This window comes from Thalassophryne amazonica, chromosome 2, assembly GCF_902500255.1.
Source record: "Thalassophryne amazonica chromosome 2, fThaAma1.1, whole genome shotgun sequence".
NCBI classification, from domain to species: domain Eukaryota; kingdom Metazoa; phylum Chordata; class Actinopteri; order Batrachoidiformes; family Batrachoididae; genus Thalassophryne; species Thalassophryne amazonica.
Genome location: NC_047104.1, coordinates 20,668,168 through 20,681,092, shown reverse-complemented (window position 1 = coordinate 20,681,092; position 12,925 = coordinate 20,668,168). Strand labels below are relative to the sequence as shown.

The window sequence follows — 12,925 nt, the reverse complement described above, 5'->3', positions numbered from 1 at the left end:
TCATGACTTTTTTTGCTAATAAAATTTTAACTATTAGAGAAAAAATTATTCCTAACCATCCCAAAGACGTATCGTTATCTTTGGCTGCTTTCAGTGATGCCGGTATTTGGTTAGACTCTTTCTCTCCGATTGTTCTGTCTGAGTTATTTTCATTAGTTACTTCATCCAAACCATCAACATGTCTATTAGACCCCATTCCTACCAGGCTGCTCAAGGAAGCCCTACTATTATTTAATGCTTCGATCTTAAATATGATCAATCTGTCTTTATTAGTTGGCTATGTACCACAGGCTTTTAAGGTGGCAGTAATTAAACCATTACTTAAAAAGCCATCACTTGACCCAGCTATTTTAGCTAATTATAGGCCAATCTCCAACCTTCCTTTTCTCTCAAAAATTCTTGAAAGGGTAGTTGTAAAACAGCTAACTGATCATCTGCAGAGGAATGGTCTATTTGAAGAGTTTCAGTCAGGTTTTAGAATTCATCATAGTACAGAAACAGCATTAGTGAAGGTTACAAATGATCTTCTTATGGCCTCAGACAGTGGACTCATCTCTGTGCTTGTTCTGTTAGACCTCAGTGCTGCTTTTGATACTGTTGACCATAAAATTTTATTACAGAGATTAGAGCATGCCATAGGTATTAAAGGCACTGCGCTGCGGTGGTTTGAATCATATTTATCTAATAGATTACAATTTGTTCATGTAAATGGGGAATCTTCTTCACAGACTAAGGTTAATTATGGAGTTCCACAAGGTTCTGTGCTAGGACCAATTTTATTCACTTTATACATGCTTCCCTTAGGCAGTATTATTAGACGGCATTGCTTAAATTTTCATTGTAACGCAGATGATACCCAGCTTTATCTATCCATGAAGCCAGAGGACACACACCAATTAGCTAAACTGCAGGATTGTCTTACAGACATAAAGACATGGATGACCTCTAATTTCCTGCTTTTAAACTCAGATAAAACTGAAGTTATTGTACTTGGCCCCACAAATCTTAGAAACATGGTGTCTAACCAGATCCTTACTCTGGATGGCATTACCCTGACCTCTAGTAATACTGTGAGAAATCTTGGAGTCATTTTTGATCAGGATATGTCATTCAAAGCGCATATTAAACAAATATGTAGGACTGCTTTTTTGCATTTACGCAATATCTCTAAAATTAGAAAGGTCTTGTCTAAAAACTAATTCATGCATTTATTTCCTCTAGGCTGGACTATTGTAATTCATTATTATCATGTTGTCCTAAAAGTTCCCTGAAAAGCCTTCAGTTAATTCAAAATGCTGCAGCTAGAGTACTAACGGGGACTAGAAGGAGAGAGCATATCTCACCCATATTGGCCTCTCTTCATTGGCTTCCTGTTAATTCTAGAATAGAATTTAAAATTCTTCTTCTTACTTATAAGGTTTTGAATAATCAGGTCCCATCTTATCTTAGGGACCTCATAGTACCATATCACCCCAATAGAGCGCTTCGCTCTCAGATTGCAGGCTTACTTGTAGTTCCTAGGGTTTGTAAGAGTAGAATGGGAGGCAGAGCCTTCAGCTTTCAGGCTCCTCTCCTGTGGAACCAGCTCCCAATTCGGATCAGGGAGACAGACACCCTCTCTACTTTTAAGATTAGGCTTAAAACTTTCCTTTTTGCTAAAGCTTATAGTTAGGGCTGGATCAGGTGACCCTGAACCATCCCTTAGTTATGCTGCTATAGACTTAGACTGCTGGGGGGTTCCCATGATGCACTGAGTGTTTCTTTCTCTTTTTGCTCTGTATGCACCACTCTGCATTTAATCATTAGTGATTGATCTCTGCTCCCCTCCACAGCATGTCTTTTTCCTGGCTCTCTCCCTCAGCCCCAACCAGTCCCAGCAGAAGACTGCCCCTCCCTGAGCCTGGTTCTGCTGGAGGTTTCTTCCTGTTAAAAGGGAGTTTTTCCTTCCCACTGTCGCCAAGTGCTTGCTCACAGGGGGTCGTTTTGACCATTGGGGTTTTTACGTAATTATTGTATGGCCTTGCCTTACAATATAAAGCGCCTTGGGGCAACTGTTTGTTGTGATTTGGCGCTATATAAATAAATTGATTGATTGATTGAACCACTTTCGCTTGGGCACTGTTTTTAGTCCTAAACACTTGAGATGAAAGTGGTTAATTGTGTAGGTCTTGGACTGACAACATATCATATCTGGTGTTCTTACAGCTGCTTTGCAGTAACACCATGTACACCTAGTCTTGTCCTGGTTCACAACTGTATGGCTGGTGACTTGGGCACAGGTGATTTTCTTTCCTAATAGTTCAGGCAAAATGCCAAGTTCGTAAAAATATGTGACATTTTCAAGTGCAGAATAAAAAAAGGCAGAGTCAGGTTGAACACGAACAATACAGAATTCTGCACTTTCTGTCCACACCACAAAGTCGCAGTATCCTCGGCCCGTGACAAACAGCTGTGATTGCACATGATAATAATAACTGTGGTCTTTTCTGAGCTCCAAGCTTCCATCAGTACCCTTCAAGCAGAAGGTTTTGGACTGCACAGCTGTGACGATGCCAACATCCTTGCTTGCGACAGGACATTTGATTTCTAGCAGTCCATCACCACAACATGCACAGGACACCAAGCCATCTGGAGAAGCCCCAAGAAATGGGAAGGCTGGGTTAATGTGCAAGCCACATTCACTGACCTTGAAGTCCAGAATTTTTCAGGGCATCGTAGAACAGTCTACTTTCATCAGCTGACACTGGTGCTGTCTCTGGTCTTCTTTTCTTCTGTTCTTAATCTGCACCTGTGTCAGTTGTGCTCCTTTTCTTGGTAGGATTGGTGAAATCTATGGCAGCACCTGTGGCAAAGAGGTCCTTGCCTCTCTTGATGGTCCCTTGATGTCCCCACTGTCTTGGACCATCAGTACAGCTCTTGTCTTGTACATGACGCACAGCTGACTCAAGAGCAAAGAGCATGGCAGTTATGTTGTTGTAGAGTTGTAGTCTTACACACCTCTCTGCAGCTTCTCTCCCCCTGCCATCCCCTCATTACCCCATCCCCATAGAGACGGTGCCTGCTCCCAGACCACCAACAACCAGTAAAAATCTATTTAAGCATAAAAATTCAAAAAGAAAAAATAATATAGCACCTTCAACTCCACCACAGACTAAAACAGTTAAATGTGGTCTATTAAACATTAGATCTCTCTCTTCTAAGTCCCTGTTAGTAAATGATATAATAATTGATCAACATATTGATTTATTCTGCCTTACAGAAACCTGGTTACAGCAGAATGAATATGTTAGTTTAAATGAGTCAACACCCCCGAGACACACTAACTGCCAGAACGCTCATAGCACGGGCCGAGGCGGAGGATTAGCAGCAATCTTCCACTCCAGCTTATTAATTATTCAAAAACCCAGACAGAGCTTTAATTCATTTGAAAGCTTGTCTCTTAGTCTTGTCCATCCAAATTGGAAGTCCCAAAAACCAGTTTTATTTGTTGTTATCTATCGTCCTCCTGGTCGTTACTGTGAGTTTCTCTGTGAATTTTCGGACCTTTTGTCTGACTTAGTGTTATGTGCCGACGCGGGTTGAGGAGCGGACCTGCGTCTGACTGAACCCAACGCTAAATAACCAGAAAGCGGTTCCAAAAACAAAACAATTTTATTTTCCCCTCTTGTGCAATACTCGGTGTACAACATAAAAGCATCATCCACAGGTGCTGCAAATCATGCTGATGAGGGTGAAGGACTCTTCTGCCAGCACTTTCTTCACAGACAAAAAACCAGTTTGCATACCACCTAGAGAGCAAAGAAAAGAAAACAACACCAAAATGTCCAGCCAAACTCCCCAACACACAACAGTACCCCCCATCAACGGGAAGCCTCCCGGCGACCGAACAGACCAGGCCCGAGAACAGCACCTCCCTCTGGGGTCCATGACAGCAAGCAGACGGCATAACGCTCCCAAGGTCCACAGCAGACAGCAGGACAGGGCACCGCGGCTGGAAGGCCGGCTGGCATCAACAAAAGCCCAGAAAAGTCCCATATACAACCCAACATACAAGAAAAACACAAAACCCACCCAAAAACCTCCCCAGGGGACCGTCCCATCCAACCCCGGGAAGAAAAGAAAAACTTCCAAATGCAAAAACCCAACACAGCCCCAACAACACAATACAAACACAAATTCACAAAGAAAAATAACAAACAACCCCCCCCCCCCCAGAACGATATGCAGAGCCCAACCCCCCCGCCCCCCAGAAGACCTTTACCGCCAGTTCCAGGAGAGACAACCAAAACCGGAATCCCACAGAGGTCCCCAGGTTTACATGGAGGAGCAACGCCCCCCAGAGGACCGTACCATCAATCCCAGGAGGCCCCCACCCCCTCAGCGTGACCAACCTGCACCACCCCACAACCCACAAGACGAACGGTCTTAGGGCGAGTGAGGTTGGGGTTAGGGAAGCAGGGAAATAAAAAACAACAAAACAAAACGACCCAATCCCAAACAGAAAATACCTAAATTCAAATAATAAAAACAAACGATACCCTGAGTCCAGCCGAGCTCCGATCTGCCAGTCGTTCACTCCACCAGAACCGCCTCTAAATCCCCAAACAATTTATAACCCCTTACAAAAAAACAAAAACAGCCCAAATAATTTTTTTTTTTTTTGTGTGTCCATTATTATGCGTGTCCAAGAACACCTGGAGATATCCTTAAAGGATCCTAACAATGGAGAGTTATTACTAAGTGCATTTGTCAGGCGGAGTGAAGGACGGCGCGCTCTCCAGCGCCCAAAGGGATCGAAGCCCGGCGCTTCTGGACTCACATTCACCGCCAAACACCCCCCAGGTGGACACGACAAACTGACTCTGTGAAGGATAGAAGAGGTGAGGTAAGTCAACAGCTACAACTAATATCCTTCAAAGGCACACACTATCAGCAACACATTCAGGTCTGAATTTAAGCTTTATGTAAATGAGCAGCTTCTCACAACAGGTGGAGGATCATCAGTCCGCACGCCACGGCCGTGAGAAGCGAGCTGCACAATTCTCATCAATGTTCAAATATACTGCGTAACAAAATACCAAATTACTATTAACACTTATTCAGACAATCAATCACCTCTGATGTGTGCTGACAGCATGTGTCCCTCACCCGTCCTCCTTCACAGGCACAATGTGTCAAACCCAGGCGCGGTCCTCAGCGTCTCACAAACGAACGTCACAAGGTCGAGTTCCCAGCAATTCTGCCCGAATCACTCATGGCTTAAATGCAGAACGCCATCTCATTATCTGCTTCAGCTGAAAGTCTTTAAGGTTGCATGTGAGCATCATCCACAGGTGCTGCAAATCATGCTGATGAGGGTGAAGGACTCTTCTGCCAGCACCTTCTCCACAGACAAAAACCCAGTTTGCATACCACCTGGAGAGCAAAGAAAAGAAAACAACACCAAAATGTCCAGCCAAACCCCCCAACACACAACACTTAGTGCTTAGCTCAGATAAGATAATTATAGTGGGCGATTTTAACATCCACACAGATGCTGAGAATGACAGCCTCAACACTGCATTTAATCTATTGTTAGACTCGATTGGCTTTGCTCAAAATGTAAATGAGTAGCTAATTATAGGCCAATCTCCAACCTTCCTTTTCTCTCAAAAATTCTTGAAAGGGTAGTTGTAAAACAGCTAACTGATCATCTGCAGAAGAATGGTCTATTTGAAGAGTTTCAGTCAGGGTTTGGAATTCATCATAGTACAGAAACAGCATTAGTGAAGGTTACAAATGATCTTCTTATGGCCTCAGACAGTGGACTCATCTCTGTGCTTGTTCTGTTAGACCTCAGTGCTGCTTTTGATACTGTTGACCATAAAATTTGATTACAGAGATTAGAGCATGCCATAGGTATTAAAGGCACTGTGCTGCGGTGGTTTGAATCATATTTATCTAATAGATTACAATTTGTTCATGTAAATGGCAAATCTTCTTCACAGACTAAGGTTAATTATGGAGTTCCACAAGGTTCTGTGCTAGGACCAATTTTATTCACTTTATACATGCTTCCCTTAGGTAGTATTATTAGACAGCATTGCTTAAATTTTCATTGTTACGCAGATGATACTCAGCTTTATCTATCCATGAAGCCAGAGGACACACACCAATTAGCTAAACTGCAGGATTGTCTTACAGACATAAAGACATGGATGACCTCTAATTTCCTGCTTTTAAACTCAGATAAAACTGAAGTTATTGTACTTGGCCCCACAAATCTTAGAAACATGGTGTCTAACCAGATCCTTACTCTGGATGGCATTACCCTGACCTCTAGTAATACTGTGAGAAATCTTGGAGTCATTTTTGATCAGGATATGTCATTCAATGCGCATATTAAACAAATATGTAGGACTGCTTTTTTGCATTTGCGCAATATCTCTAAAATTAGAAAGGTCTTGTCTCAGAGTGATGCTGAAAAACTAATTCATGCATTTATTTCCTCTAGGCTGGACTATTGTAATTCATTATTATCAGGTTGTCCTAAAAGTTCCCTGAAAAGCCTTCAGTTAATTCAAAATGCTGCAGCTAGAGTACTGACAGGGACTAGAAGGAGAGAGCATATCTCACCCATATTGGCCTCTCTTCATTGGCTTCCTGTTAATTCTAGAATAGAATTTAAAATTCTTCTTCTTACTTATAAGGTTTTAAATAATCAGGTCCCATCTTATCTTAGGGACCTCATAGTACCATATCACCCCAATAGAGCGCTTCGCTCTCAGACTGCAGGCTTACTTGTAGTTCCTAGGGTTTGTAAGAGTAGAATGGGAGGCAGAGCCTTCAGCTTTCAGGCTCCTCTCCTCTGGAACCAGCTCCCAATTCGGATCAGGTGACCCTGAACCATCTCTTAGTTATGCTGCTATAGACTTAGACTGCTGGGGGGTTCCCATGATGCAATGAGTGTTTCTTTCTCTTTTTGCTCTGTATGCACCACTCTGCATTTAATCATTAGTGATTGATCTCTGCTCCCCTCCACAGCATGTCTTTTTCCTGGTTCTCTCCCTCAGCCCCAACCAGTCCCAGCAGAAGACTGCCCCTCCCTGAGCCTGGTTCTGCTGGAGGTTTCTTCCTGTTAAAAGGGAGTTTTTCCTTCCCACTGTCACCAAGTGCTTGCTCACAGGGGGTCATTTTGACCGTTGGGGTTTTTCTGTAATTATTGTATGGCTTTGCCTTGCAATATGAAGCGCCTTGGGGCAACTGTTTGTTGTGATTTGACGCTATATAAATGAAATTGATTTGATTTGATTTGATTATGTGTGAGCAGACTTCTCCCAAGCCAGGTTTACATGTGCAATGCCCACACAGTACAGTCCCATCCTTGTCTACAATGGCCCACAGTTTCAGTTGTTCAGTAGACAGGGCACATGAATGATGAACCTGTTAATGACAAACAATTATTAAGAACACATGATCTTAAATGATGGACGTGGAAATGTCAAAAAAAAATTACATCTTTTACCAAGTGAGAGTTCCTCAAAATATAAGTCCCTTGTTTAACAAATACCAATTTATGTAGTTAGTGTATTCAAGAACTAGAATTATCATATTTGGTGAAATGTTTTGTTCAAAGTTTATTTTAAAATAAATAATTAAAATAAGCATGACAAGAGTTTAGTTTATAGTACCTATCCCATGATCATGACGACCTGTATGTAAAATTATGGTGTTAGGTCAGGAATTAGAAATGGGATTAGGTTATGCTAATTGCAGCAAATAAAACCACATTGATAAATTGATGTTTGTTAAGTACTTGTTACATAGCTGTACATCTCAAAGTGAAACATGTATACATATAACATATATGTTATATGTATATAATATGTATGTATGTATGTATATATATATATAAAACATATAAACAGATATACCTTACTGAAATCTCATGAATATTTAAAAATTCATGAGAATTCAGTAAGGTATATCTGTATACCTTTGGTATACCTTTGCTGTGATGAGATGATGACCTGAAACTGCTGGTAGAATCCACTGACTGAGGCTAGTCACCCATCCTGACACGAAGTACTGATAGGCATCCAGACTCTTGTAGGCCTTCAGATCTTGTCCAGTGTATCTTGAGACATTGTTAATCACATAATGATAGAGATCGTGCGGTGTGAAGTTGGGAAGACACGCAGTGCTGCACTTGATGACGTCAATAAACAAACCACTCGGCAAAAGGTACACATCGTTTTCCAGGCCTCCCTGATGAAGTTTCTCGATGTACCTGTCCCGATAGTCACCTTGCAAATGACTAACATCACTGGAGAGTGTCAAACTATGTGTTGTCATCGCCGATCCTTGAAGATTTATCACACGTTGAAGACTTATTTACCGCATTCGAGTCACCGCCAACATGGCCGACACGCATCGCACTTGAGTAGGTCATATGATCCATGGTCACGTGATGCAAGTACTCAATATGCCATTCCTAAATGCGCCATGTGATACTGAACTAAAGCTCAAACTCTGCACCACAAGAACATTGTAATAGTTTAATTTCACACATGTTGAACAACTCCACAGTGAGGGCACTTTAACAGTTTACAAGAAGGATCTACCTTCCCCTGTTTGTCTCAACAACACAAACCATGGCAGTGTGAGTGCAGCCTACAGCGGGCAGGATGCCGGAACACAGCGGAGGTTTGAGACCTGGCCGAGGCTGGTGTTTTATTTGAAGGATCTCTTATACTTCACAAAGTGTGGTTCAGGCTACTGCAGTGTACACCCATCAGCCAGAACCATGTGCCTAATACCTTGTAGGTCCCCCTTTTACCACCAAAACCAAAACTTTTTTAGAGCTATGGTAGCTCTTCTGTTGGATTGGACCATAGGGACCAGTCTTCAGTCACAACATACATCACTGAGCCTTGAGAACTCATGACTTTGTCTCCAGTTCACCAGTTTTCCTCCCTTGGACCACTTCTGGTAGGTACTGACCACTATAGACCGGGAACACGAGGTACAATGGCTAGATCCTTGTTACAGTCACTCAAATCTTTGTGCAGTTTTCCTGCTTCCAAAAAACCCCCTTAAATGTCAGTGTTAACTTGCTGCCTAATAGATTCCATTCCCTGACAGCTGCCATTAGAATGAGCAGTGTTCACCCGAACCCTAACCTTGTGGTCACAGTCTTTTTTTTTTTAACCTTTATTTAACCAGGTTAGTCCCATTGAGATCGAGATCTCTTTTCCAATTCACCTCGCCTTGTGGCTGATCAGTGGATGTTGTTTTTCTGATTCAAATGTCATGATGTCATTGTTTGAACCATGGATGGCGCTGCTGTTACATCACTACTTACCGCTAATGACCCGCCTGCCTGTGTGTGCAGTGGTGGCACCTTTCCAGATGATGACGGGTCTCATCAACAGGTGAAGAACTCGCTCTTTGTGGGTGAAAGCAAGAATCATGGGATGCCCCTCCCCAACAGTCCAGTATGGGGACGCGGAGGTGCTGACCTCACTGACAGGACCCTCCCACATGGCATGTAAGTGGCATTTGCCATGACCATTCACACACTCATGAATTTGATTTGCCTTTAAATAAAAAAACAAGCAATTCCATACAAGTTGTAATACAGTCTCTCCAAAGTTCCAGTCAACTGTGCGCCACCAAACAAATGTTTAGCAACCTCATGACTCTGTAAGCTCTTCCGAGGCAAACTTCCTCAGATGGCAAGGCTGTGAAGAAGCTGAGGCAGGAAAAGCTCCAGGGATCTGTGGCATGTGAGCTGAGCTCCTTCAGTCAGCTGAAGATGCTTTTCTCTGGGTACTGTAAACACTCTTTGTTTCAATCTAGGAGACAGGTATCATTCCCATAGATGGTAAGAATTGACTTGTTGTCCCATTGTGGAAATGAAAAGCTGATCTGATAGGCAACATCAACGGGGGTATCACACTGCTCTCTGTGCCAGCAATGGTGCATGCAAAGATTATAATCATTATTATTATCCAGGAATCCCTGTGTCTTAGTCTTGATCCAGGACAATCCCAAACTCATGCACGTCAGTTCCTCACTCAGCTTGTCAAGTGCTGCAGTCAGAGTGTCCATTGATTCCATAATGATCACAGTATCATCTGTGAAGCCAAGGTCAGTCAAACTTTCCTCATTAACAAAGTCACTTAAATCACTTGTTTCCACAACTAGACCCAACACCCAGTCCATGCAAGAACTGAACAGTGGAGGAACCAGAACACATCTCTAAGGAACACCAGAATTCACTGGGAAAATGTGAATCTCTGCCCCAGTACTGTACAGCTCTCACAGTACCTCTGTATAGGCCATCTATGATGTTCAACCACATCTTTAGGTTCCCACAAATTCTCAGTATGTCCCAGAGAGCAGACTGACTGACTCAACTGACTCAAAGATTTTGCATTTATCAGACAATACTGGAAAGAAGAACTGCTGATATTCATGCTTGCCTTCAATGAGAATAATTCCTATGAGCACCTGTCCTGGCACAGAGAGCAGTCTGTTACCCCTGTAGTCATGATCATCCTTTCCTTTTCAGAGTGTCAAATCAAGTTTTTCTCCCATCTCCAAGATTGAAACAAAGATTGTTTGCAGTGGTAGAACTGCATCTCCACCTGCTTGGAGGAGCTCTCCCTGTAACTTTCACCAGCCTCAGCTCCTTAGCAAGATTACTTAACATTTTGTTGGTGCTGCAGATGTCTAACATCCTAGTTGGATGATTAGCCTGCTGAGCAACAGAACAGCACAGCAGAAGTTTTGTCAAGACCGAACCCTTGTCCACCATAAATACATTAGGACCGGGTGTAGCTTTAGAGAAATGAGGTGCTGTGATTAATCTGTAAGCAGGTCGAGGGTCACTAGACCACACCCGGTGAGTCAGCTGATCATAGATTTCTTGAGGAACTCTGCCTGGTGTCGACTCGAGTCTTTAGTCGGCTTTCTCAACTCCCTACATTTCTTGGAATTTCCATCAAGCTGTTAACTATGACTCCTGTTGAACACATTGTCCTGTGTCCACTGGTGATCTAATACAATCCTTAGCATCCTTCAGGGTTTGTTTGGGAACAAAATCCCACATTCCAGCCAGATCAACATTTATTCTGAATGTTTCTTTCTAAAATAAATTGGTGAGAAGCCAAAAAATTGGTTTCCCTTTGCATCCATAAAATACTGAGGCCTGATGTGGGAAGTGCGCTGACATCCGAGAGTTGTTGTGAGTGGGTGTTATTGTGTCTCCATGAGAGTAATTGTACATCTGTATGTCTCTGCAGTGATTTCCCCATCCGTGGCATGCAGATCTATGATGGGCCCATCAATGTCCAGAACTGCACATTTCGTAAATACGCAGCACTGGATGGACGACACACCAGCGCCTTTGGCTTCAGGCTCAACAACTCTTGGCAGAGCTGTCCCAACAACAATGTCAGTGACATCACCTTTGACAGCGTCCCCGTGAGTAATGTTCTGTTTGAATTGTGCAAGTTTACTGTGATCCTGACAGAAATTTTTCATCTGGCTCCAGTTAAATGACAATTACCATATAAGTCACAGCTTTGTTTTTGTAGTAGTTTGGGAGGTGTTATGCCTTTGGTGTAGCCTATATACTGACAAAGTATGCATTTGTTATTAATAATAATAACCAATGATGTCAGACTTACCAGGAAACAAAGCTTAAACAAAGTGAACTCCAATAACAAAAGACAATAATAAATGTATGCTACAACAACACACAAAAATCTAAAATTAAGAGCTAACACTACAGAAAAAAGATATGACTAATATTCCAAAAAATATAGTGTGCATGTTTCAGCCCAATATATTCAGTCTCCTGTGTTGCTACTTGTACAAAAATGTGCATGTCTACACGGTAAGTTAGAAGGTTTCTAAAACCTGTGTATTTATTAAGGTGTTTTCACACTATTACAGATTGAGTAAACTGATCAGTCACAGATTGAAATAATTTGTCTGGTGGCAAATATCGCTTAACCCATACATCTGTCTCTTCTACAATGGATTACTGCAATCATGTTATATTTTCTGGTTTACCACAGTCCAGCATTAGGGGTCTCCAATTGCTGCAGTTCAAAATGCTGCAGCCAGAGTTTTGTCAGGAAGCAGACAGTTTGACTACATTACACCAGTGGTGGGCACAGTTCTGCTAATCCGCTAACCGCTAATGATCAAAGCTAATATTTTTATTATCAGATTAGCTTTTCAGATAACTTTGAAAACCATCAGTGGACCAATGAGCTTCCAATAAATTTAGGTCCAATCATTTTTAGACCGCTAACATATTTTTGCAGGCATAGCGAATAAAGCTTAACAGTTAAAAACATTTGTGAAATCTGAAGTCAGAGTTTTTAGCACCTACCTGTTAAATGTTTCCGAGCAGACAGACAGCTCTATCCTCTGTACACAGAGGAGAGAGATAGAAAAAAGATCATTTCTCATAACACCATAATGACTTGTCGGCATATCACCCAAGTCATCAACAGGTATACAGTTTTAACTTATGGTTACAATTTTAATCAAACTAATTCCAGACAAGTTAAATTAACATCACGTCTGGGTTTTATAAAGAAAATATCAGCTATATGTTTTAGTTTTAAAGTAATGCACTAATTTTGAAGGTTTTAGTGTTTGAACCACACATGCTGCAGTGGGGGTAACATTTCACAACAGGACAAAACAAATGCATTGAGATGCTCTGATGAGGCTGCACTTTAACTGCTGCACACAGACAGCAGCATTAAGCTCTTTGTGCCTAAAACTCTTGTGAATATGTTGTCATTACATTCATGCTCTGACAACATTTTCTCACTGTGCCAGTGTTCAGTGTGGCTGCAATGGCGAGGACAGCAAACAAGTCTGTGGCACCTTCTTGCCAAAAGAATCTGCTGGGTGCCCT

At 42.1% G+C, this 12,925-nt stretch overlaps 1 protein-coding gene across 1 annotated transcript in view; it reads left to right on the top strand.

Annotated features, from left to right (window-relative positions):
* The window catches only part of cemip (cell migration inducing hyaluronidase 1), a 375,103-nt gene that overhangs the window by 269,130 nt on the left and 93,048 nt on the right, over positions 1-12,925 (top strand). Inside the window, exons 20-21 of the mRNA XM_034184142.1 lie at positions 9,374-9,529; positions 11,289-11,469. Of these exons, the coding sequence (XP_034040033.1) occupies positions 9,374-9,529; positions 11,289-11,469 (337 nt within the window). The remainder of the gene's footprint in view (positions 1-9,373; positions 9,530-11,288; positions 11,470-12,925) is intronic.